The sequence below is a fragment of the Myodes glareolus genome, chromosome 15, assembly GCF_982192425.1.
Source record: "Myodes glareolus chromosome 15, mMyoGla1.1, whole genome shotgun sequence".
NCBI classification, from domain to species: Eukaryota; Metazoa; Chordata; class Mammalia; order Rodentia; family Cricetidae; genus Myodes; species Myodes glareolus.
This window is the reverse complement of record NC_142040.1, coordinates 23370138-23398046: the sequence shown is the minus strand read 5'-3', so window position 1 is coordinate 23398046 and position 27909 is coordinate 23370138. Positions and strand designations below refer to the sequence as shown.

The following is a 27909-nucleotide window of genomic DNA, read 5'->3' as shown; positions in this document are numbered from 1 at the left end:
CCATCTTCTTCAAAGGAGGATGATAATTTGTATTCATTACCTAGTACTTCTGTGCCGTTGTGTGTCAGTAATCACATCTAGAATATAAAGAGGAACTAAAGTGGCAGAACCCAAGTGGCCTTGGTCATCTGTTACTCTCCTGCTTTAGTGGTTTTTTTCCAGGCTGGAAAGCCATGTCTGTTATAGGTAACACAGTATTTCGTAAAGTTGACTTGCTGAAATGTTACCATTTATGTAATCAAGTTGTAGTTTGACAGTGGGACAGGACTGCCCAGAGCAGGCTTTGGAGGAGTGGGGGTGACATGATTTTGTTTATAGAATATCTTCAGGACTCCACTCTAAAACAAGGTTAGGAGCATCTTGGCTTCCTGAGATTGCCGTCACAAAGTCCTACCCATTGGGAAATAAAAGCAATGAAAACGTTTTTCTCCTAATTGTGTGTGTGTGTGTGTGTGTTTGTGTGTGTGCGCACGCGTGCACACGCCTTTTAATGCCTGTGACCTTCCTCAGTTTCTTGTGTCCAGTCTCCGCCTGTGCTGTCACGTGACCATTGTCACACTTCATGTCACTCTTCTTGTCCCGACAGCTGCAATATTCTAATAGGATCTCACTGCATCTATGATGAGACCTGCTAATGTCTTTGGAGAGACATAGCCTAATCAATACAGAATCAAAATTAATGACTAAAATGAATTACATGGTCATTATTCAACCACTTAAAATGAATTAAAATTAAGAAAGCATTTTTATTCATAATAGCATCAAAAAGAATAAAATTCGTAGGGAAAATTGACAGTGAAAAACTTATATTCTGCAAAGTGAAAATAGTTACTGAAATTGAAGTCATAAATAACTAGAAAAGCAGTATGGTCGTGGAAGGTGATGTTGTGCAGGTGGCAATAGTTCAAAATTAATCTACAGATTATAGTTCAGCTTAAACATTATGACAACTCCAGCCAGATTCTTTATAGAAACTAACATGCCAACTCTAAAATTCATACAGAATTCCTACTCTGAAAGTAATATGAAATTCTGAAGTTGATATTTTGTCCTTGGTCAAGATTTCAACTAATTCAACAGCATCAGTCTTAAAACGATAAGAAACCCAAATAATATGATTAGTGGCATTTTAAGATTTATTCTTATTTGTATGTGTGTATGTGGGCCACATGTGTGTGGGTGCCTACAGAGGCCAGTAGAGGGCTTCGTGAGCCACCCAGTGGGTGCTGGGGACTGAAGAGTTCTCTGGAAGTGCACTGAGTGCTCTCAACTGCTGAGCCATCTCTCCCACCCAGTGTAGTAACATTTTAATGACGGTATAAAATCCAGAACAGAACCAAGAAAGCATTGGGTTTGCATCACAAGTTCTTCAACTTGAAATTCAACCTGTTTGTCAGTTCAATCAGATGCAGCCTACGTTTCTTGTCTTCAGAATTGAATGGTCTCTGGGCTATAGGCTAATATGATTATTGTAATACCAAAGATACAAAAAAAAAATCTTGTCACCATGGTGACAGTGATGGGAGAGGACACTGTCAGGTAATGGTGTTCTTGCAGTTGAGGCAATGCTCATACGTTAGCGCTGGTATAAATTTTCCCTTCAAGTGCTTAGTAAATGTTTCCAGTGCTGTTTTAAAATTACTGTTCTAACTGTTATGTGCTGGCATCACAGGTAATTGACTTAGTGACTGGTAGGCGTCCTTTAGTGCCCTTACTACAGTAACTGCCACATGGAGTGTGGAATAGACAGGCTCTCCTTTCTTTAAATGTTGGGGCCAGGAACCAGGGCCTCTTCAAGGACTGCAAGGCTGCTCGTTCACATCTGGGCAGATGAGGAAGCAGAGAAGCAGGCTGCTGGTGTTCATCGGCTGCCTCTTTTTCCCCCTTTTATTCAGTCTTGGTCATCACCCCATGGGCTAATGCTTGCCGTGTTTAGGGTGTATCTTTCCTCCCCTCACTACCTACCGCAGGAAACATGAGCCCAGAAGTGTGTCTCATGGGTGCTTCCTGGTCCAGCTGACAGGAAGGTCCACTGTCACACTGTGCATCTCCTGTATGTGTCCTCCTTTCCTCGAAGATGGGCCGAGTCTGTGCCCACTTCAGTCACCAAGTCAAAGTGAAGACCATTTTCTTCCATAAAGCCCTTAAGTATTCAAGTCTCAGGAGGATGACTTTCTAAAAGTGTCACATTTCCTTTAAGTAATATTGTCTAGCAACATTAAGGGTCACTGCTCTGACTCATGGAAACTTTGTATAAACTCATTAGGGAATTGCCTTGTTGCTTTTCAAACGGTCTCAAGACCACATTCCACCCGAGAGTGATGCATGGCGTGGGCTGCTGTCCAAGAGGGGAAGAATTAACAGTTGCACAACAGAAAATGGATTTGTCAAAGGAAAGGAGGAAAACCCAGCCACAAACACAGTTCATGCACCTGAAATAGGTCTTGGTACCAGCACCTCTCCACACAACAGATCAAGTCACATAACTGTCACCCGCATTCAGAGGGTCTAGTTAGGTCCCATGCAGGTTCCCCAGTTGTCAGTCCATAATGTGTGAGCTCCCACTAGCTTGGGTCAATTGTCTCTATGGCTTTTCCCATCATGCTCTTGACTCTCCCTCCTTGTTCATATGACCCCCTCCTCCCTCTCTTCAACTGAACTTCAGGAGTTCAGCCCAGTGCTTGGCTGAACTTGGGTCACTGCATCTAGGAGGCATTTTCTTAATTGCAGTTCCCTCTTTTATGTCAAGTTGACATACCACTGTCAGCACAGCATGTTTTAGCTTTAATTTCCTCATCTACAAAATGAGTAGTTTTCCTGATCCATGTGTCCCTTCCATCTCTGTATTTTCCTTGGCTCTGAGTCTTGATGGCCTTGGTGTGACTGAGCTATATGTTGGTGGGGTGAGCCACCTAGCTTCTATGATTCTCTGAGTTACATGTGTGTGTCCAAAGCTTTGGTGATGAAGGTGGGTAGCACTGGCTTATCCTAATAAATGGGGAGACATAGGCTAATAACAGTGTCCAATGTTTGTCTGAGTGTTGCTGTGTGCCAGATAAAGCTTTGCATGTATTACAGCTCGTTATTATAACACTAGCTAATCCTCAGAATAACCCTGGATCGGTTACTTTCTGTTCCTATGATAAGACGCTGCAATCACAGCAACTCATAGAAGGAAGAACTTATTTGAGGCTTATAGTTGCAGAGGCTCTGAGTCCCTAATGGCAAAGCAGCAGTAGCAGGCAGCAGGTGACTGGAGCAGAAACTGAGAGCTCCTATCCCAGAGAGCAAGCAGGAAACAGGCAATGGGCGTGGTGTATGCTTTCAAAACCCCCAAGCCATCCCTCCAGTCCTTCCCACACAGTTCCACCAACTGGGGACGAAGTCAGTACTCAAATGCCTGAGTCATGAGAGAACACATTCAACTGACCACAGACACTATGAGGAAGACACTATTTGTTTTAAAAATAATGAGGCCAGAGAAGACACTTTGCCTGAAGTCTCATGGCCACTAAGTCCAAAGCTGGGTAAAGAGCTGGACCATGTGGGTGACAATGGAGAACTTTCAGACCTGGCGACCAACATCCCCTTATTTTGTTTGCTTGTTCTTATGGTTCTGAGGGTTGAATCCAGAGCCTTGTGTATGCTAGCAAGCAGTCTACCACTGAAACGACTCTCCAGCCCTCCTCCTGCCCATTGCCTGAGTCAGACATTTTTTTAAAACTGCTCAGCTCTTCTCAAATTTGTTATGTAGCCCAAGAAGGCCTTGCACTCCCCTGCCTCAGCCTCCAGAGTAGCTGGGATTGTCAATTTGTGCTCCTATTTACAGCTCCTAAGTCTGCACCAGCTGTATTACACCGAAGCTTTCTTTTTATAATGCCAACCTGGAAAAAATACTTCATTCACAGAGAAAGCAAGGACTCGGTATGTGGAGCATCGAAACGATTTCCACCTGAGGCTGTATTTGTGGCGGGGTCACATTCAGGGCAGCTGGACTCTCACAGCTGGGCATATTAGGTAGTTTCTCACTGCTTTCCCCTTGCAAAGAATATCCCCTCATCTATAACTCATTGTTAGGGTACAGTAGCGGCTCCTCAGTTTCCTAAATACACAAGTGTCCTAAAACTGCTGGACTTCTTAACTCTTCTAGATGGAATCAAAATTCAAGTACTACAGGCGCCATCCCCAACTCGGAAGCCTTTCTTGCCCTCTACCTGATGGCTCCCCCTTTCAGTGGCTCCCCTGCCCCTTTCTGATCTACAGGATGGTACCTCTTGTGATGTATTTTGACCCTCTGAGTGTGAATTGACTCAGCCCCTGCCAGCAGAACCCCAGTAACTGCCCGATCCCTCCTAGCCTATCCCCCTCTTCCCATCTTAGGTATAGGTCAGAGTTTCTCCATCACACCAGCCACAAACAAAGCAGGCTGAAGAAAGGGTGTTTCCACGAAATTCTAGAAACATTCATCCTAGATCCATTTGTGGGTAATTAAATGGATAATTTAATCAGAGCATTGGATGAAAAGCAGTGGTCATCTTTGACTGGGTACGCAGGAGTCTCATCCAGAAGGCTGAGATGAGACTGAAACAGGCGGTGAATTCAACACCTGTGCTTTCCCTTGGCTTTCTCACCCCACTGGTTTTACCTTCATGATGACATGAGACCAAGAGATCTTCCTTTCCTTGTCCCTTCTTACCCCTCATGCTCCAAAATTACATTCTGATGTATATGTACTAGAAAGCTCAGAGAACAAAGGTTCTCATTCAAGTTTCTCATATGCTGTAAAACAAACTCCCTTCTCAGTGAACGTGCAGCCCATAGGGAGGCGAGTAGTTTGAAAATACTGGTCCAGCAAGGCTCCAGTAATGGGCTTGATCTTAATGGGAAATTCCCCCACCCTACCATGCCATTCCCTGCTCTATCAGTCTGCCTTATGAGCACCATTGATTGGGCATAGCATTGGTATTGATGAGCTAACTCTTACTAATGTTGTGTTATAAGAACTTGCAGATGTCACCATTTGTCACTCTTCCCTACTGAACTGCTTACAAAGCATTGCTGATCTAATGTTCCTGTGGCAGGTATTTTCACTAAGAATGAAAGAAGATAGAACAAAATAAAGGCATTAAGTAGAATGGGAGAAAGCTCTGAATGTGGACAGTATATGAACTAATCCAAGAGCATTAGAGTGTTAGCAGTTGGAGAATGCTGGCTAGTGAGCCGTTTAGAAGCATCTCAGTTCCTAGGATCATTGTGGTGAAATGTCTGTCTTCCAGATTACTGATGTGACAAGAATGGCTCAGATCTGTGTGACTAGTGCTCTGAGTTAGTCTCTGAACATGATGTCATATTTCCAAGACCCCTTTAATTGTAGGTGGAAAGGGTGACGAGACCCCAGGAATCAAGGGTGTTAGAAAGGTTTATAAAGACGTATTTTATCTTCGGATTTGTCAGTTAGGATTTCATTTCTGAAGATGAGAGAGCATCTGGATCAGAGAAGATAGAATAAAACTGATATAGTCTCCATTAGTACCAGGGGATTCCACCCAATGTGCCTAGCCATTGTCAGATTAGCAAAGGCCTGGGTAAATGCTGTGTCAACTGAACATTGATGATAATAAGGTTCTTAACTGACTCCAGATTAAGGAAGCTACCAGACGAGGCTGAAGCTGCTTGGAAACTAATCCTAGTGACGACAGCATGTAGAATTTCAAGAGTTTGAGAAAGGTCTATCAGCATGCTAGGTAGTAAGATACTTTGACTTCATATGAAAACCATGCTGATAATAAAAATAAATGCATGCATGAAATTCTCAAACAATAAAATGAAAAGAAGGCATTCTGGTAGAATAGTAGCATTGGTTTGTGGAGAAATAGCAGGGTTACTTAGAGAAATTTTCCAAAAGAGGGTCATAGATATAGTCTGCAGAGCTAGATGACACCTATAAGAAATTAAACTGAACAAAAGGAGTATTGATTAAAAAAAAAACAACAACATCATCAATAACACTGTCAAACAAACCTTTGTCTACATAAGCATTGATGTCACAATTAGCTATCACCTTAACCCCATTTTATGAAACCTCCCTGCTTCTGGCATTTATGCTGGGAGAAGAGGCATAAAAATGTAAGAGCATGATGATCCTGTGGTCCATGTGGTCTCCTTGAATCTGAAATGTGTGATGCTGAAGAAGGGAATGTAAGAGGGATACCCCGAGTCCTCCTTGCTGTTGCCCCAGGCCCAGAGGTTGCTCCAGACTAGGTAATTAGGGAACTTTCCATGAAGTGCCAGATAATTCAATAGATACTTTAAGCTTAAAGCCACCTGTAGTTTACGACACATATTTTTCATTACGATAGTCCTTTCTTAGACTGTAAAACTTTCCAGGCATAGTGATTGTGATACATACCCTTATTCCCAGAACTTGAAAGACAGAAGTGGGCAGATCTCTGACTTTAAGGTCATCTGGGTCTACATGCAGAGTTCTAGACTAACCAGGGCTACATAGTGAGAATCCAGTCTCAAAACAAAACCCCCTGCGATTTGCCCTCTAACTTTGCATCACTATACGAATAATGGTCCAGCAAGGTTTTAGCAACAGACCACAAGTTATTGAACTTCTCAGACATCATCAGAGAAGTCCAGAGAATTAGTGTCAGTGGTGTGTTCAGCCACACATGGGACATCTTTAGCACATTCCCACAAAGGCTAAGGGAAAGATTGTACAAGCCAGACATCAGGGGAGACATGAGCAAAGCAGTGTCTTCTGGACATGGCAGGACCATGGTATTTATGAGCATGTGGCACCTGTGGCTGCCTGCATAAGACCTGTGAGATCAAGACAATCAACACTTGAGTATGGAGGAAGAAGACTTTGTGAGCCTTCACCCCTAACTGAGAAACTGTGGACAATTTATGGCTTTGGAAAAGGGGAGAGTTGGTTTTCTTTAAGCATGTGATTCCTGGTAAGTTGAACATACTCCAGTAGCTATCTTCACACCTTGGAGAATTATGGAAGGGCAAATTAAACTTGATTCACTATTTTAAAAAAGAGGATAAGAAAGATGGGAGCTAAGGAGGTGGGGTGTCTCTGTGACAGAAGTTAAAGGGAGGAGTTGGAAGGAATATTATTAAAATGCATTGTATGAAATTCTTAAATAATAAAATAATAGTATAGTATTATAAAGTATAATATTGTTAAAATGTACAGTGCTGTGGAATAATACACTTATACACCATAAAGATTTGTCACTTAAATTAGTTTAATAAAATGCTGATTGGTCAGTAGTCAGGCAGAAAATATAGGAGGAGCCATTAAACTAAGGATGATGGGAAGGAGAAGGGTGGAGTCAGAGGAGTCACCAGCAGATGCAGAGGGAGCAGGATATGGACTTGCCATACTAATAAAGGTACTGCCACATAGTAGAGCATGAATAAGGAATGTGGGTTAGCTAAAATGTAAGAGCTAGTTAGTAATAAACCTGAGCTATTGGCCAAGCATTTATAATTTATATTAAGCCACTGTGTGGTAACTTGGGAAGTAGCTTCTGGATATTTGGGAACAGGCAGATGAGACAAGAAACATCCAATTACAGCAAAATACTGTGTTTAGCTCATGAGCTATACCTACACATAGTTTGAAGACCCCTCTTACAGACCAGTTCACTCCTCTTTAATAGCTAGAATAGTTCTTCAAATTTTGACAAGGCCTTCTGTCTTAATGAGCTGGAGTCCTCTTACTCATCTGATGTAACCCAAAGACTAGAGATAGACTTAGGTTATTCCTCCTTGGTCAGCCCACAAAATGCTGTTGCCCTAGTTACTGCTATTACAATATGCATGAAAGATTTTTGTCCCTGTGTCAAGAGCGTGTGCCTTCTGCCACCATCCACAAACCAAGCAGGCTAACTTAACTTCAAGAAAGCTATCTCAGACTGCTTGCAATTCTTAGGGTGGGGAAAAAAGACCACAAGCTGCAGTGGAAGATGGGCGAAGAAAAAAATTTCATGGTAGGTGGATTATCCAAAAGATCATTCCCCATCCCAGTGATGCTGGCCTCAGTTTTAAATCTCCAGGTTTTGATTTTGTCCTTGTGGGTACAAAGGCAATGGTGGGGTGAGGGTGCTTTGATGCCTTCTGAAGGCTAGAGTTTACCAGCTACAACAGGAAAGAACCAAAAACAGAAGATAGAAGTTTCATATTGTCAAATGGCTCAGATTAAACCTGATTCAACTCAAAATTGCTCACACCTCTGACCCTGGGAGGCAGAGGCAAGAGAATGGGGTATTGAAAACTGTCTCGGCCTGCCTAGCCAAACCCTATGTTGATAATTTAATACACAAATAGGCAGTGTATTCTTTAAAGTCAGACTATAATACAGTTTTAATTGAAAGGTAAATTTGATATTGCATGCAATGGCGAATGTTTAGACATTGGAGACATCACCGTTCTTGAGTGACAGCAAGCTCAAAAGTTCCCCAAGTCACAGACCATTTGTTTACTGATAGGATGCTGCCAACACCAGTCTGAGGGTGTAGAACTATGGAGAAATTATTTAAAATGCCTTTCAGATAACTGAAGAATTAAAATGTAAGTGATAGAAAAATCTTAAAACTCACTGTTTCGATCAGCTGAAACTAGGTTTTGAAATGAGGCAGCCCTGTCAGCTAAGTCTGCCAATCCCATGGCACTCTGTGAGGTATTGCTCCCTGTAGACACATCAAGTTATGAATGGCGTCTTCCCAGAGAGAACATACTGGTAACATCTACATGGTAGCCTCAGGCTACTGACTCACAAACAGGTATAAACCTCCAAGAGCATGTTCCTGACTCAAGAAGGTGGCGATTTCATGACCTTTGATGACCTTATCCAGGAAGCTCCAGGGCATCACTTCTGCCACACCTCATTGGCTCAAGGACTTGCCAGTCAGGATCCGAGAGAGGAGAAACACTGTAGACTGTACCTCTAGACATGTAGTCACTGTCATGTATGCAGGAGGTATTCTAGTCTGTTCTATGCTACACAAATATTTTTAACGCCTTTTCAGAGTGCAATGTTTCCAAAATATTACTCCTACTTTTGTGAATTTTTTATTAGTGATTTCAAGTCTTTTGGATTTTAGAGTCTACTTTTTTTAAAAAAAAATGAGGAGTTTACATATGGAAGACATTTAGTTGGCTAAAGAAAGAATTGAAATTAGCAGTAGTTACTCTGGCATACACTACTCCTTCTGATTCTGTCCATGTATAACAATAGACAGAAACCAGGTTTACAGAGAGCAAGAGGGAGAACAGGCCCTTGGGATGAAAGACTGTCTTTCAAATGGAGCAACTTCCTCTCAGGAAGAAACATATCATTGTTCTTGTCTTTTCCATTTTCCTGTGGGCTGCTGGGAATTTTCACACTATGTCTGTTGTATAGGCATCCATTTGGGAATCATACCTCCTGGCAAAAAAAATATCTTAAGTATGTAATGTATCACAGTATCTTGGGACACTCAAGATTTTATAGTCAGAATTTTATTTTTACACGATCCCTGCCAATTGCATAGCTACATATATGAAGGATTTCTGTTTGAGCCAATCCTTCAGTGACGCTGTTGCCGTTGGTTGCCTCCCAGGGGTTGAAGGTAAATTCCTATTGATGAAGACGCCATATACCTCGGACGCAGGCCCTGGAAAATCCAAGCTGCATCTGACATGAAAGACTTCTCCCGGAGGACTAGCTTTCATGGTACCAGAAAGCAGCATGCAAGATTCCAAAGTTGGGGTATAATCAGCAGTCCTATCCTACAAAGACACCTATGAACCACAACCAAACCTGTGTGGCACCATAACCCCAAGGGTAAAATAGCGGTACACCTATGTTGGCAGTAACCACCATCTCTGATGGTCTGGAATAGAGGAGCCCTTGTTTGATGTTTCAGCACTGTTGACAAAATAAACCTCAGGTGTCAAGAAATGCTGCCCTGAATTCATCTCATCGTCCCCTGCCAGAAGTGGGCTAGGTGTGGGGTATCTGTATATTCACTGCCCTGCACCAACAACCTAGTTACCTGCCTGTTTGGAGGAGATGGGGGGGTTGGTCAATATGACCAAAACACATCGTATAAAGAACTGATTTTTTTAAGAGAATCACAGTGTTCCCTAACACATAAAAACTACTGTGAATTCTTCTGGTTGCTTTGATGCCTGCCACATAAACTTCAAAACAATGGTAAAATGAGCAAAAGGATTTGTAGACAATTTCCCAGGAATGGGTCTTGGATAATCTGTGTAACTTATTTCAAAACAATTTTGTTAGCCTAGCACTATGCTAACCTTTGCATTCACATTGGGACCTGTTTCCCTGGCTAGCAGAAATGGGTTCCCAGGGACTGAAATGCTCAGATTTAAGTGATGAGAACACTGGTCCCCCCAGGCCTTCTGATGCTATAGAATAGGAAGAGATTTGGAAGACATATAGATGAAAACTTGTTTTCTTGTTCAGCTCTTCTAAAATACCAGATCCTTTTAAAATCTTTGTTTTTGTTTGGTCACCGTGGAGACATAACAGAGCCTTCTCTTGGAGAAGCCCTTTCATTGCCTCCATTATTCTTAGGCTTGAGGAGATTAATACTTTCTCATAAGCTTGGCTTTTTGTGTGTGTCCTAGAAACAAGGCACGTGATGGCATCATTCTTTCAAAGTGGCCCGCACTTCCCAGAAAGGGGCATTTGTCTGTGTTTGCTGTAAGGAGGCTCCATTACACTCGGGGTGTCATTTCTGACGCTCACGCACCTCGGCACACCTGGGTGCTCCTGCCCCACTGCATCTGCTCTGCTTCCCCTCCATCCAGCCGTGTGCCTTTGCTTCTCTGGATCTCTGTGATGTGCATCTCTGTTTCCCTGTCCTCCCTGCTCATTCGCTTTCATCATCTGCTCGCTGTGAGTGTTACTCTCATTGGCAACAGCTTGGGATTTCCTTTTCAGACCTCACCAGTGACTTCTGGGGCAAACTCAGCAGTCTTCCTGAGTTCTTGCTCTCTGAGCACCATCCTGAAGCCTTGTCTCTCCTCCACTCTCCTCTACCTCAGCTCTCTTCTCTCCTTACCAGCCTTTTTTAATTCGTATTTTCCCGCTTACCCTCCAAATATGCACATTTTTCCTTAAACTTCCCTGTTGTATTGGATCTCTCAAACGAATTTCATCCCCCCTCACTACTGATTTGGTTTTAAGATTCTCATAGCCTCTCAGAAACTCACTCTAATTCTCAGTCACTATGCATCTGCTATAGGCGACTGTTTGCTAGACAGAAGTGGTCTGCAAGCTACAGCCTAGTGGTTAAATTCAGCCCACCACTATATATTAAGTTTTATTGGAACACAATAATGTTCATTTGTTTATGTGTTATGTGTCACTAGTTCTGTGATGTAACAGCAGAGTTGTGTGATTCACAAAGGGTAAAATATTGACCCCCCAACTCTTTATAGAAAGTTTGTGATTCTAACACAAGGGCTTTGATTTCATCAGTTCCACACTCAAGAAACCATAAATGATTCCCAGTGTCTTTATTAGTAATTGTGGAGGTTTCAATAGGAATGGCCCCCTTAGACTAGTGTGCTTGAATGCTTGGCTCTTAGGGAGTGGCACTATTAGGAGATGTGGCCTTGTTGGAGGAAGTGTTCACTGTGGAGGCAGACTTTGAGGTCTTATATGCTCAAGCTACACCCAGTATGGTACACGGTTCACTTCCTGTTTGCCTGCAGATCCAGAGGTAGAATTCTCAGCTCCTTCTCTAGTACCATGTCTACCTGCATGCCGCCTTGTTTCCTGCCATGAAGATAATGAACTAAACTTCTGAAACTATAAGGCAGCCCCAAATAAATACTTTCCTTTATAATAGTTGCCATAGTCATGGTGTCTCTTCACAGCAATAAAACTCTAAGGCAGTAATTAACCTTCTTGTTAGCTATTTAAAGGTTTTTCTCTTTGCATAATATTAGGTTCATCCATACTGTAACAACATTCTTAAGTCTGAATAATAATATATTGTTTGTGAATTTTACACACACACACATGCCCACACACCTTGAACAGCGTGGAGTTCTTGTATACTCTGTTCTGTGAACCTTCAAGCTATGCACACTGTCTTCTTCCCTTAATTTGTATCTTCCCTAGGAGGGATCATTTTAGTGGGAGACCTCTGATTCACGACTCAAAACTCAGTACCACTACCACCTTCCAAGTAGAGTTTCAGAAGTCTATAGAATTAATTAAGCTGATCTTTCTTTTTTCCCCTTAAGCATAATGTTCATGATTTAATTACAACATGTGTTTGATTTTGAACTAATTACTTTTAGCATGTTTTCAATCTCCCAAGAAAAAAAGCTTCAAAGGTCCATCTTCACATTAGAATTGCATGGAAATTTTTTTAAAGATACTGTTTGTCTAGAACTAGTGTAGGCACAGAACCCCTGTGTGAAACCCTTTAAATGCTTTATTTCTGAGATAGGGACTGTCCCACAGTCTAGGCTTTCTCTGAAATCTGGATCCTCCTGCTTCAGTCTCCAGAGACTGGAAGTAAAAGTGTGTGGCACCATGTCTGGCCTTTTCAGAAGATATTGTACAAGTTTCCTCAGAGACTGAAACCTACAGAAAGGCTCCTTAAGTGGAAAAGTAGACAACTCAAAATAGCTTCAGGAAGTCCCTGAAACCAACCAGATTCACTAGGCCCCTCCCTGCCAGAGTAGACAATAAAAGCAGAGAGTCCCTCTCAGAAGAGCAAAGCTAAGCTGCAAAGGGATTCTGAGACCAGACCAGTTGCCTAGGAGAAGCAGAAACCAGCTGAGCTGCCTGGAAGAGGTTTAGATCAGAGACTCTTAGAAAGGACACACTCCAGCCTGTTGAGCAGTCTGCAGGCTGTGAAGTATTTTCCAGATTTCCCAGTTTTTGTGAGCTGTCATTCATGCTGGTGTGGGCCTTGGAGACATTTCTGTTCCTGTAAATAACTTCAATAAGACTCATTGGTTTACCAAGTTGGACTTTGGTGGTACCTGTACTTCGGTATTTCACGGGATCCATATCTGGGGTGGGTAGGCCTGTGTGTTCCATCTCCCCAGGACAAGTTTAGTCACATAACAGATGGTTGTAATGCACAGCTAGACACAAAGCTGTCCTGAACTTGGTAGTGAACTGCTGAGGAGGAAAGGCCATGTCCTGCTCACATTTGGCAGCTTCTCTTGCCTCTCTGTCCCTCATACTTTGCAAGATTTCCACAATTCAAACAAACAGTGATCATTAGCTATTACTGACCCCTTTGGCTGGATCAGGATTGGGAATAGTGCACTCGGTCACCACTTCCCCCTCTCAGATCACAGCTTAGAGTACGGGAAGCTTGAAGAGCCGGAGCCCATTGGTGTGGGACCAAAGTGTGGTGTCCATCATCTACCATGAACCAGCTTGCATTCATCTTCTTTCTTAATGCATGTTGTTGTTATCGTTATTATAACTATTACTATTATTAGTCCTTCAAATACCAAGTGAATTGCAATTGCCTGCTTTGATATTAGAGCTAACGACCATGCCTTTTTTCTTTTACTGCCTCTCCTATCCAACAAGCATGTTATATCCTGGCCATTTAACCAGGGACAGTGGAGAATAAACTGGGCTTTCTTATAAGGACTCCCATCTAGTCTCCCTATTCACTGGTTGGGCAAAATGTCTCTGATTTTCATATGCTGTTTAGTGCCCAGGTGAACTTGGGTAAACTAGCAGTGTTGCCCATATAAGCAAGCAGCTTCTGCCTCTACCTGAAGACACATTTAAATGTCAGGCTTTCCAAATGTGAATTAGAAACATGCAGTAGATGGCTTCTGATATTTACTGTTCTTTCTAGCTGAGGTGAGCTGACTTTTGTTGTAAATATTCTCCAGTGCAAATTCAAAAGGTTTTTCCCTGCTTCACGCATATGTCTAGTTTATTTTCCTTGGTTTTATTTGATTTTTATATAAGTCCATAGATATATTTGAGCACATAATGACTCCTCCCAGTGGCTACTGTCAATAGCAGTTGAAAACCAGGGATGGAGAGGCAGCTCTGTGGGAGGGGACTTAGGGAGCATGTATAAGGCCCCGAGTTCAATCCCAAGCACTGCAATAAATACATGAAAATAATGATGAATAAATTAATAATAAGAAGGAAAGAAAAAACAAAGTGAGAGGTTAGAGTTAGGTTAAACTTATTAATGATGAGTTCTTTTAAGTTTCTGTTTGCAAAAATAATGCATTGTGTGCCAGTATGGGTGCATGCACTTGTGTGTGTTTGTGTATGTGTGTGTGTGTATGTATATCTGGGATTTTAAAAGTTAAATTATTTCTCCAGAGCTGTTTCAGGTGGATCCTTTTCAGTCCTTGAGCTGAGGGAGGCTAGATATTGTCATTCCATGGCCTCTCTTCCTCCTGTCAGCTCTACCATCCCTTCCTTTGTTTTTCCCTTTTCTGTTTGCCTCTTACAAAAAATAAATAAATAAACATTAGAAATTGCTGCTTGCTGAGCGATTGTGCATCACCCAGTTAAGAAACTGATTTATTCCATTTAGTCCCTAAGAAACCCTGTGAGATAGGAACTATTATTAGCCCCATTATACTGAGGAGAAAACTGGGGCACAGAGAAATTAAGTAACTTACCCAGGACCACAGGCCCAGGAAGGAGAGAGAAGATCTAGGCTACTTGTTTCAAGGCCTGAGCACTTAACTCATTGTTGCCTGGGGCAATGTTCAGAATGGGAAATGATGCGGAGGGAGAGTATTGCATTTAATTCAAAAATACATTTTTTAAAAGTTTTCCTTCTTCCTCCTTCTCAACACCCATTGCCTTGGTAATGGGATCACTTTTTTGAAACAAGACCTTGCTACCTAGCTAGGCTGACCTTGAACATGTGATGCTGTTGTCTCCACCAACCCAGTGTTAATATTACAGATCATAAGTACGTACCACCATGCTTGCTACTTGTCAGCATTTTCAGTGAAGAGTCTAATAATGTAAGTGCTGAACTTGATTGATGTTTTTGTGTTCATTCTATTTCAAGCACAGAATTTGAACAGAGAAGTGGTAAGAAATTGAAAATTGTAGATAAGAAGGAAACCTATTCCCCTTTAAGCTTTGAGTTGGGGTAAACTGAGGCAGCTGGGGAGGGGCCACTGAGATCAGCCCTTTATGGACTATGATGGTGTTTGGCCAAGGGAAGGCCATATTAATTCAGACAACATACTGAAGGGTTGGGGACTCTGCCCACAGGCCAGCAGATGTGGATGCTTCCACGGCAGTGGGCGAATGTGAAGATGTTGAAGAAACCAGCAAGGGGAGAGCTCCTCCCCAAGACCAAAGCACAAGGCTAAGCCATTTTTGCAGGGTCAACCAACCATACACCCAGCCCCGCCTAAGCATTTGGCCCAGGGAGACAATGAGAGACTGGCCTAAGACCTTACAACCAGTTGCTAAAGACAGACTCAAACTAGGCTTGACCACTTTGACGTCACTCCAAGACTTTTTTCAGTATAGGCTGAAAAATCCAAACCAGAATCGTTGCTAAAGGGAATTGGAGAGGGGGAGGCCATGAGCTGTGGAACTGACCTCCACTAGCTTCTGATAGCCTTCAATAAGACAAAACTATTAGTAAGCCATCAGGGGTAGTCTCAGTGACTTGTGTATGCCTGGTTTCTTTTAGCACAAAGCATGTCTTTATGAAACGCTGCCTTATCTAACCAAATCATGGCTGATATTTGGTAATGGAAAAGTTAACACAAAGTGTAATATACCCAGGTCCTTAAGTGAAGTGTTTAACATGTCAGCTTACACTCATTTGAGAGTCTTGAGTGCAGAGCGGTCTTTGCTCCAGAAGGGCTCTTCAAACTGGAGCTCACCCTTGTCTTTCTTGCATCCTCCCTGCTATTAGTAGCTTTGATTTTTCAGGTTCACAATTCTTTCAGGTACAGTGAGAACGTTAAGACATTACCCCGAATCTGAACACGGAGTCTTGCATTAGGTCTTGGTCTCTTTCAGTTATGTGGCTCACCTTTGTTTGGTGGCACTGATTCCTTTCTGTCTTCTTTCCGAAGTCCTAAGTTCACGTTCCTAGTAATAGTTTCCTTCCCTTTCACGCTCACGTTTCCCTGTATGTGTGATTGATTTGTAGGCAGATGTATAATTAACAGCAAGCAGAACTGGAACAAACAGGTCAAGCGCATGTGCAGCCCGCCTTTGGGGGGTCACAAACTGCCGGCAGTGGAAGCAGAAGAAAGGCAGATGAGTCACAACGGAAAACTTCCACTGATGGGGCTCAGTGTGCTTGGTGGGGGTGGGGTGAGGCTGTTTAATCCATTGAGTTAGATAAGTAAATCATGGCCTAATGGTATCAAACGAAAGGTTATTCATTTATTAGTGTTTAAAGACAGTACACAGGTCATACTCAAGACCCTCACAGTAGGCTTGGGGATCACTGCAGTGGGGAAGCGGGACTTAATTACTACCAGAAGGAAAAATAAGAATTTACAACCAAAGAGTAAAGTTCCAAGGACCCTAGGAGATGGGTGGAAAATTACTAATGGAACACATCGCAGGGCGAGAGGACCTCTCACCTCATTAGTCAAGCTGGACTCTTGCTGAAGGCAAACTAGGGTACCTAGACATCCGCTGAGGGGTGGTAGAGGGTGAGAAACCTGATTGGGTATCAAGGGATGTCACGTGTGGGTACGTGGCGGGGGGCAGTCCTGGCTTAGCAGGAGTCTTGTTAAAATTGAGCAATGCAGAGAGGAACTCAGGCAGCCAGAAGTGAGGACCTGAGATGAGGGAAGTCCTCATCTGGATAGGTTAGGTCTAGGAGAGCATCTCCATTGGTGAGCTGCTACTGTAAAAACACCCTGAGTTTGTGGGAGAAAACTCCACCTTTGTGCAAATAGTATATCTGCTACTTATGAAAGGTATGATATCTAGAAATATTGAACACAACTGAGCAATAATGGTATCCTCTTTATTCTGTGAATACAATAGCCTACATTATAGTAGTCTTTCCAAACCTTCCCAGAAATGTTGTTTTATTCAAAATGACTCATTACACTTTGACTTAGAAGTTTTAATATAAGAAACACTCCCCTCCCTATGTAACAGGTGAATAGGATCATTATTGCCTCATGGAGGTTTTTTGCCCCCAGTAAATTTAGCATGTCACCATAGAAAAATTTTCCTTGAAAATCAATTTCTAAATTCATGGTGCAGTGAATTCTAAAGTCACCCGTTAAACAGAGATAGCCAAAATGTTTAAAACCATTTTTAAAAGCTAATTGGTAGTTACTATAAGGGAAAAAAAATGTTGTAGCCTGTTTCCTAAATTGGTCTGTTTTGTTTAAATGTGGTTTAAAATGACACCAGGAGAAAAGATGTGATCCCCCCTTCAGGGAATGTCAGGAGGAATCAAAAGTAGCTTAGAAGAGATGAAAATGGAAATGTGATATTTATCGGGGGGAACAAAGCTATGATTAAATCAAATTGAACCAGCCTGCACCTTAGAAAATGCCTGGATGAGAACGTCACACTCAGGGCCTTGGGGTTCTTCTCTGAAGACGAGGACAACAGTCTGGCCAAAATAAAATAAAATAAAAAGGCCTTTACCAGAGCCGTGGAAAGGGGATCATGAGCTTGTGTCTCAGGCCAGGTTCAGCTTCCTGATGGCTTCACTGGATTAAATAAACTAATGAAAGAACCCAAGACACAGTCCGGGGCGTTTTTCTATTGCTCTCCCAGAACTGGACTGAACGCTCACCTGCAGTCCTGAGGAAGACAGGTCCGGGGAAGGAGCCCTTTCTTTTGGGGAAAGGAGAATTTTAAGACTGTCCGGTTTCTCTCTGCTTCAGCATTATTCCCTGTCTGTCTGGAGACTTGCTCTTGTTGACCAGGCTGGTTTTGAACTCCAAGAGTTCTGGGATTAAAGGAGTGAGAAGCCATGCCCAGCAAAGGAGCCCTTTCTAAGCCTTCTTGCCCCTTTGTGATCCCCAGCTTCCCCAGGGAGCTCTGACTGCTCCATGTCTTCCAGCGTGGAATATCCTGCCACCTATGCCCCCCCAGACATGTAAGACCCTAAGTAAGAAATGTATTTCCGAGGATGTTTAGGTGGAAAGCCTGCCAAGCCAAGAGCACTTTGAGACACACATGAGCATACAGAGCATTTAGGGATCAGGCTCAAGTAAACAAGAAAGTCCCAGGAAGTGCAAGAGCCTGTGTTCCTATCAAAGTTCTTGGCTCAAAGGTCATAGTTGGAAGAGCAAAAGTTTAAAAAGGAGCGACTTCAAAAATGCCTTCTCACAACTTCTGGTCTTCTCCCTTCTCCTAAAAAGGGGGCCTTTGGCCGAAGGCTCTGCCTAACCCTGGCCAGCAGAGCATCATGGAAAAAGAAGAGCAGAGGAGGCAGGGGGCACATCCACAATGTACAGCTACTGCAGGTTCTCAAGGACTCCCTGAACAATACCCTGAAAACAAAATAGCAACTTGGACACAAGTAGAAAGTACAGTATGTCTCCTTCCACTCTGAGTGGTTACAATTTCACTCACACCAAGCCTTTGTAAACATTCAAATGTTTGGCTTTAACTAGACCTCATGGTCAACAAGTGAGCATTCTAATCTCCATGGTCTTCTCTCAAATAAGCTGTTTGGTAGATTGAATCCTTTCCATAGCTTGCCCAGTGAAATAGTCTAGCTACCAATGTCAATATTAAGCAAATATAAACCACGAACAATACTACCTTCAAAGGGTAAGCATTTTTAACCAGAGTGAAAGAGGAAGGAATGTACAGCTTGACCTTGCACATCTTTGTGACAAACCTGCCACTTGTGGAGGACTTTAATGCCATCTCAAGTTTTCCCTCTCACACGTTCCATTCTTAAAGGAACCCCCCCCCCCCCGCCCAGGGTTTGCGTGAGAATTAGTAGCCTCTCCCCCACTGACTCTTCTATTGGAGGATACACCTCCTCCTTTGGACTCATGCCAAATGACTCCTTAAACATCCTTCTTAAAATATCCTATTCGAGTATCCTGATGAGCACATAGGGGACCCTAGTGCCCCCACAAGATGGCTACCTGCTTCAGCATTGTTCTGGTCTGGCCATTTGTCCCCAGGAGGCCACGGAAAATCTAGCCTGGATGTTGCCTTCTGACTTACTTTTTGATAAGCCACTCTGTCTAGATTACAAGTTATTCTCTCTCAAGAAGCTGAATATCCAAATAACTTCATGACCAGGCGGTCGGAGGAAGTGGGGAGTCATGGGTAGTTAGAGTCTAGGGGATAGGAGAACCCAGATTAACTACACCTGCCTCCGGCACTCAGATTCACTTTTCTTAAATGGAACAAATTGAGATCAACCAGAAGCTCAAGAGCTAGGTCGTCTACTTTATACTGTCTGGTTCTTGATTTGAGTGTAATAAGTAATTCCAAGGTGAGCTTGGCAGAAATAACAGTGGCGGTATTCGAACTGGTAACAGGTATCCTGGGAGTCAGAGTAGTTTTCACAGTACTGGGCATTGCCCTGTATATAACACCAGGTTTTAACCCTTAAGGTCCCAGATCAAGAAGTCCAAAGAGTCCCAATGGAGGATCCAAAGCCACAAGACCTGGTGTTTTCAACACACCACGAATCCTGAAAATCCTGCAGGTGTTAGCCTGACAAAAAATGGGTTTACTATCCTAATGTGCCATTTTTTCTGTCTGTTGGATCATACTACAAAATCTCTCGGTCCCCTCATCTATGACACAGGTTAATAATACCCTTCACTCTTCAAGATTGTAGTGAAGTTTAAATGAGCCAAAGTGTGGCATGTTCTTCAAAAACCCAAAAGATGTAGAGTCAGCATGAGTAACAGCAGGGGTTATTACTCTCACTGAAAAAAGTAAATGGAGTCTAGGTGCAGTGGCACCTGCTTACAACCCTAATACTAGGGAGGATAAGGCAAGAGGATCATGAGTTCGAGACCTGCCTGGACAACATAGTGAGACCTTTTTAAAAGGAAGAGAAATGAAGGAAGAGAAGGAAGGTAGAAGGGAACGAAGGAAAATGTTTGTAAGTGATTATGGATTGGATGCAGATAGCATACTTTGCTGTGCCCTCCCTTCCTGCAGCAGAGCAAAGGAGAGAGCCACAGAGAGGTGGGATTAGTTTGGCTGTCATGGCAGCTTTCTCTTGGGGCAGAAGGAAACTGAAGAACTTAAGTGGATGAGGGGCTTTATTTCTTGACCCTTAACTCTAAGCAAGACTTTCAGGTGTTTAAATCCAAGAAGCTACAGGTCCTGATAATTAGACACTCACTTTCTCATGTGTAGATTTTTTAAAAGATGCAGACACCATCACTAAACAGCTTAGCCTCCCTATCCTGTGAGGTGTGACTGGCAAGCACGTGCCGCTGAAGCTGTCAATGCAGGCTAGGCCACCTACGCATTTCCTCGATGAGTCTGTCTACTTTGTGAGGATGTGTTCTTTAAACCACCTTTTGGGCATGCTTTGGATCTCATGATGTGAGTAATCTCTATTGAGAAGGAGGGGGCGTGTAGCCAGTCCTGTGGGAAAGAGGAAATGATGTCTGCCACACACACAAGGCTCAGTCCCCTTCTTTGCAGTATCCCAGTCTGATTGGAAGCTGATTTTGGTAAGGAAAGAGTCTAGTTTACAGTTGACCCTTTCCATTCACCATGGTTGCGTGAACAGTCTGTATGATGGTTGGAAGGTCTTGTCAATTGTTTTCCTCCTGAGCCTCATACTGACTCATTAATTATGTGGTCACTAATAATTAAGGGGATGTGACTATTTAAAGAGGCTATTTCTGAAACTAATCTCCACCAATAAATTATTAGCTCCACTTTTTTTTTTTTTTTGCTTTCTTAAATCAATGTCAGACTATCTGGAATGTATATTTAAAAATAGTACTTGACCAAGAGATTCATGCCTATGAATTCTAGCACCAAGGAGGCTAAGAAAGAAGGGCTAAGACCAAGGCAAACCTGGACTATATAGTCAGTTCTAGGCCAGCCATGAATGTACATTAGGGTCTTGGAGAGAGGGGGGGAGAAAGATGGAGGGAGGGAGGAAGAGGGAGAGGAAGGAGAGGGAAAAGATGGATGAAAAGCTGAAGGAACAGTCTCTTTAGTGCCCCTTCTAGGCATAAGAAACCTTCACTCGTGACTTTTCTCTTGGACATTTCACCATTTCAGAAAGGCTTCTCGGGGCTGGAGAGATGGCTCAGGGATTAAGAGCACTGTCTGCTCTTCCAGAGGACTGGAGTTCAATTCCCAGCCAACACATGGTAGCTCACAACCATCTATAATGAGATCTGGTGCCCTCTTCTGGCAGGCATGCATTCTATAACACCGTAGCTGTGTTAAATCAATCTTGAGAGAGAAAGAGGGAGAGAGAGAGAGAGGAGAGAGAGACAGAGAGAGAGAGAGAGAGAGAGAGAGAGAGAGAGAGAGAGAGAAGAGAGAGAGAGACTTCTGAACTATCATTTGCCACACCTAGGTTCCTCACTAAGGTTTACATAATGTTTACTGGAGGTTTATTTTTCTTAGGGGGGAGTAAATTAGATGGCTCAGTGGTTAAGAGCTCTGGCTACATGTGCTTCCAGAGGGCCTGGATTCAATTCCCAGCACCCACGTGGCAGCTCACAACTATCTATCACTCCTGTTTAGGGCATCTAACACTTCATACAGATATACATGCAGACAAAACACCAATGTACCTAAAATAAAAATAAATAAATATTTTTTTATAAAGGGCTGTGTTATGCTCAGATCCACAAAGTCCCCCAAAAACCAACAACGATACCCAGTCCCATACGTATAAGCAAAGAGCCTTTATTTTATACAAGTTTGCAAATTCTGTCTCTCCATGTGTTTGCAAACTCCATCTCTCCGTGTGTCCCACGTATTATAATAATCAGAGAGCCCCAAGCTCAGTTAGAGTTGGATTTCTATAGTAGTAAAGGTGGGGGTGAGAGATTTCTAAGGTTCAGAACCCCTGATTGGCTGACATTTGTCTAGGGGTGTCCTGGTGAATGTGTGCTGGCAGGTGATCCTATATACAATGGCTGGAACATTAGGAATTTCCTTTGGATGGTCTATTCTTGGGTGGTGCTTGGGTAATCTCAGTTTGTGGTCCTTCCTACAACCAGGTACTGCTTCAAGGTAAACTACTGAGAATCAGGCCTCGATTAAGCTTATCCTGGCTGGGTCCCACACTGGCAGGTGATAATGGTTGGAAGTTAAGAACTTCCTTTGGGTGGTCTGCTGCTATTAATCTTATCATGGTTGGCTGAGTCCTACAGATTGAAGGGATGGGTCAACAGTTAAAAGGACCCGGGTTCAATGTCCAGCACCCACATGACAGCTCACAACTGTCTGTAACTTCATTTCCAGGGGATCCAACATGCTCACACAGATATACATGCAGGCAAAACATCAACGCACAGAAAAAATAAAAATAACCAAACCATGAAAAAAAAAAATCAAGTGTCTACTCACAGTGACTGCAAGGGGACCATCTAACTCCTAGTTTTCATTTGTTTTCCTTAGGGGTTGAAGCCAATACTAACATTTCTTGAAGTACTCAAACTGTTCCTTGTCTCAGTGAATTCTTGGCTCCAAAGGCCTCCTCTGATGAGAAGAGAGAGAGAGCTAGCATACATTGTGTCTCATCCTTGTAATCACCAAGTCCACTCTCCTCAACTCCTCAGAAAGCGCCAGAGTCTAGACTAAAAAGAAGACATGGAATCTTCTAGAAGGGTTAAGGTCTGGCCTTAGCACAGGCCATTGGTGTAAGCAGGACTTTGAAACGGTTTGGAGGTCCCCTTTGACCTCGGAGGGCCCTTGACTCGGTTTCTCATCTTGTCCTTGTCATGGTGACACACAGGACTTTTGGATCAGAAGTGAAAACCTGGAGTCAGATTCCAAGATTGTTCTGTGAGATTTCTCATACCCACCCACTGCATAGCCGTCCTCACAAGGCTAGGGTGGAATGTGACCGGCTTATCTTCTACATGTGATGACAAAGGAAATAACTTCCCATCGGTGCATCTGAGGGGTCAGGGTGGTCAAAGATCTGGCAGAGATAACTTCCAAACTGTCAACCAACCACTGTATCCCTAACGATGCACTAATCACTGTATCCCTAACGACGCACTTTTAGAGGTGTTTTCCCTGTACAAAATGCTGGAGTGTGTTTTGTACCCTGTTTGATGTTACACGTGCAACTTGTCCTTGTCCCCAACCTCTGACCTGTTCTTTTGTTTTCTGTGTTGCAGGCAGCATAGTGTACCTCGGGATGATGGTGGGGGCGTTCTTCTGGGGAGGACTGGCAGACAAAGTGGGCAGGAAGCAGTCTCTCCTGATTTGCATGTCTGTCAACGGATTCTTTGCCTTCCTTTCTTCATTTGTCCAAGGCTATGGCTTCTTTCTCCTCTGTCGTTTGCTTTCTGGATTCGGGTAAGGTTTTTCTCCTTTCTATTTTATAGTGACGTGTTTGCTCCCAATTGTAGAGTAACACTCTGTAAGATCTTAGCGCCAAGAAAGAAACTTGTAACACATTTCTGCTATTTTTGTGTCTGCCTAAGAAGCCACAGTGTTGATTCTTGGAAATGTAATTATAGACATTTAAATCCGAGAAGGTACTGAGACACCCATGCTTCTGGGCCAGGTGGTGTTGTCACTTAGCTCTAAGGGACTGGCTTTGCTTAAGTTGGAATTCTGTTTGCACAGCAAAACATGTTCAGAATCACACATTTCTTTTGAAGATTTAAGTAAGAAAAAGCTGTGCCTATAACAACAGTTCACATTATTTAGGGACTGCTCTTAAATACAGGATTAGGCTGTCTCAAATACTGTGGTTTTGCCAGGTGGTAGTGGCACATGCCTTTAATCCCAGCACTCAGGAGGCAGAGACAGGCGGATCTCTGTGAGATAAAGGCCAGCCTGGTCTAAAAGAGCTAGTTCCAAGATAGGCTCCAAAGCTACAGAGAGAAACTCTGTCTTTAAAAAAAAAAAAAAAAGTATTGTGGCTTTATTGGTCTAGATGGCCTGTGTGTATTTAATTGCAGGGGGTGGAGCCTACTTTAGGAAACATAATAAGTTCTGGTTATAATTCCTGATTTGGGTAGAGTTAACTAGAGTCCACTCCTAGCCATGTGCAGGGGTACAGCAGCATCAAGGGTAGAGCTATTTTCTTGAAGGAGACAGAAGCACTTATTTACTCAGGGTCCATAAGCGTAAAACCCAAAGGCCTGTTTATGTGAGTATGAAAACTCCACTTCAATAAGGAAGAATTGGTAGAAATATAAATTTCTACCTCCCAATAGATAACTTTGAGATAATCTTTTCAAGATATTGTTAAGAACTATAGCTACTTTTTTTTTTTAATGAAATAAGGGAGGCAAGATCGTTTATGAATTTGGGAAGTTACCAGCAACTGTTGATCACAACCTACAGAGCAGGGTGCAATTAAATCAGAGGACCCCAGCACATCTTTCTCTTACATACATATGCTCAACTACACAAATAGTTTTCAGGATATTATCAGTATGTGTTGGGCACACTCCAAAGGGCTGGAGCCTGCAGATACAGAACAACTCCTCAAGATGTTAGCTGCCTGAGGGAAGATAGCCATAGAAGCTTTTTTTAAAAAATATTTATTTATTTGTTTGTTTATTTATTATGTATACAATATTCTGTCTGTGTGTATGCCTGCAGGCCAGAAGGGGGCACCAGACCCCATCACAGATGGTTGTGAGCCACCATGTGGTTGCTGGGAATTGAACTCAGGACCTTTGGAAGAGCAGGCAATGCCCTTAACCTCTGAGCCATCTTTCCAGCCCCCATAGAAGCTTTAAAGGGCAGTAGAGCAAGGTGTGACCACAATGGCTGACCCTGTAGACTGATGTCTGTGAGTCACACGGTTCCCAGAAGTGAAATAGCGAAATGTTAACTTCTTATTTAATCTGTATAAGCAGAGATGTTTCATATGGAATGAGCAAAACTCTAACACAAATCACTGAAAACAGCCATGGCTCCTCAGTCAGCTTCCAAGTAGGCACCGCTTTACAGACCTAGTACTTGCATAAGGGAGAAGCCAAGTCCCTGTGAGGAAAGATACCACTATGTCAGCAAAAATTAATCGTGAATATCTCTCACAATCTTCCTCCAAAGGGGATGGCTATGCTTCAAGAACAAAATAAATAAATAGAAAAAGATAGGCTTCTCAGAATTTACTGGACCCTGACTGGATTCCAGTAAACCAAAGTAACATTGTAGTCTACCAGTCAGCATAGGAGCTTGGATCCATGACATTTTAGCTCAGGTCTGGCTCACAGTGGGCCAGGAAGTCATCAGCTCTGTCTTGTGCTTGCTTGATTCTAAGGTTCCAGAATGTTCCATTGGAAGAGATATGTCTGGCAGTGGCAGAGTCTCATTTGACAGAACATCTGCCCACCAGGTCCATTCATGGCAAGCATTAGAACACGAAGAGAAGTCCTGGGTCACCAAGCCCACACCCTGCACACTGCAGATTTATAACTAAGATCAGCTATAATCAGTCCAGTCCTGTTAACTTGCAACATCACAATTAAGTCACCTGGACCTTCCAAATCCAAGGGTTAGATGTCTTCCTGTTGTTTTTGCTGTGAATGCAGCAGGGACTGGGGGAGGTTTGATTTTAGGCTGAGATCTGCCTGGGCTTGTGGTTTCACTGTCTCTAAATAGCCAAATGTGCTCCCGGTGTCTTCTCCTCCCCCTGCCCCGCCCCCTGGGTAGGATCACACTCTGAGTCTCAAGGAATGGCCTCAGCACATGATCATCCTGCCTCAGCATCTCAAGTGCTAGCATTACAGGTGTGTGTTGCTGTGCTAAAAAAAAAAAAAAAAAAAAAAAGATTTTCCTGCTGGGTACATCAGTGTTTGTTGGGGTGAGGAATAGGATCTCACTAATTGTCCATCTGTCTTTTATTTTCTCAAATGAATCTCACACCAAGGCAGCACACGTCCCTCTTTATCCTTTGTTACAGACAATTAGAAAGCTGGGAAATGGAGTTGGCACCGTTAATTCATTTTCATTTGCCCCAGAATTAAATTATTTGTTTCCAGTCACTGTTAATTAAGGGAATGATAATGTGTTGGATGCCAGGCAATGTCAGAACTGGGAGCTGCTCACTGAGGGTCTGGCACTCTTGAGCCTGCTGGTCAGGAGGAGCGTGGAGGAGCAGCAGTAATGACAGTAAAAGTTCTTTGTGTCTGTGCACTGGAAAGGAAAGAAGCATCATGTCTTCCAGTGTGAGTGGAGCTGAGCCACACATGCTTCATACCTGTGCATGGTGTCCATCACCTGATCGGGTGTCAGTAAGATCACTGTGGCTGTGTGGAATTCCTTGCCACTAACCAGGATTCTCCCAGAAGCTTTATTTTTACAACTGCTTCCAAAAAAAAATCTAGACATTCAAATATGTTTTCCCTTAATTAGAAATTCAAAGCACAGGCAAGCTGTTATTTCCAACTGGTTCACAGCTCCTGGATTTTCTGATTTTTAGTCTGATTCAGAACTATACAGTTTTTCATTCAAAAATGTTTTCCCCTAAAAAATAATTTACTGATCACATGAGAAAATGAAAATTAATTTTTAAAATTTGTAAGATTTTTAAAATATGTCTTATTTTAAAAATAAGTGCTTGCTTTGTGAGAGGTGATGGGTTTAGCATTTTATGCAAATTGATTGACCTAAACCTCACTGGTCCCCATGAGAAAATACTGTCATGCATGTGTGACTATTTAAATATTGTAGATGAGGAGGGTAAGGCACATGAAAGTGTGGTAACTACCTGAGGGCACACAGTGACTGATCTTGCCAGGTTTCAAACCCAAGGTGTCCAGCTTCAAAGCTGGTGGTCATAACCAAGCTTGCTATGTCTGAGACTCAACCCGAAAGGACTCTGCCTGTGTGTGGCATCACATCCCAAACAGGATAGGTGCTTTAAGAGATCTGTCCAGAAAGATTTCTGACCTCAGAATGGAATGGAAAGACCTTTCCCAGCATATACTTGAAATATGTTTAATTGAAAAATAATCTCAAATAAAACTATACACAGGGGATTAATGTTTTCTTAGGTTTGTTGTTCAACATGGTAACCAACTGGCCACAAGTAGCTACCAAATACCTTAAATGTGACTTGCCCAACTGTAATGTATTTATTATAAGTGCAAAGATCTAATACTCTACAATTTGAAGACTTAGGGCATGTAAAAAAAATGTACTATCCCATGGATAATTTTACAGTTAATATGTGTTGAGCGATAATACTCAATAAATGAAGATATATTAAGATTAACCTTGATTTTTCCCCTTGCTTTGGTATCTCTTCTAGAAAACACATAATGACCCATGTGGCTATGTCTCTTGGAAGGTACTATCTTAGACAGTGCCTTTCGCAAGGCTGTCTGATGCAAAGGCTGACCTTTTTAGCAATCCTTAGCTTCCTTGTGGTAAAGGTAATGTTGATCCCAATGGGAAAGGAATGGAGCAAAATAGCTTCCACACTCTGAGCATTCCGGGATCACACATTAGCCACCGGCACCCTTTAGAATTCATCCTTAGAGCCCCTTGTGGGTGGAATCTGGTGATGTTTGTCTTCAGCTCTGGCAAGTGGTGGTCTGCTTTATGCAGAGCTTGAAGGGACACAGCAGGAGATGGGGAAACGGGAGGATGGGTAAGTAGGGAGAGATCCAGAGGGAGGGTGAGCAGAAGGTGTTTTCAACAAGTGACTGATGATTGCATCTGTGTGCTTTTGTGATTTCTCACAGATATTTGTAACAAGCCCTTTTATCTTTATTCATAGAGCCATTTAGGTGTTGGGGGAGGGG

At 42.8% G+C, this 27909-nt stretch overlaps 1 protein-coding gene across 1 annotated transcript in view; it reads left to right on the top strand.

The window, feature by feature from the left end:
* Positions 1 to 27909, top strand: part of Sv2c (synaptic vesicle glycoprotein 2C) — a 195194-nt gene that overhangs the window by 65008 nt on the left and 102277 nt on the right. Inside the window, exon 3 of the mRNA XM_087896799.1 lies at positions 23314 to 23494. Coding sequence (XP_087752925.1) covers positions 23314 to 23494 — 181 coding nt within the window. The remainder of the gene's footprint in view (positions 1 to 23313; positions 23495 to 27909) is intronic.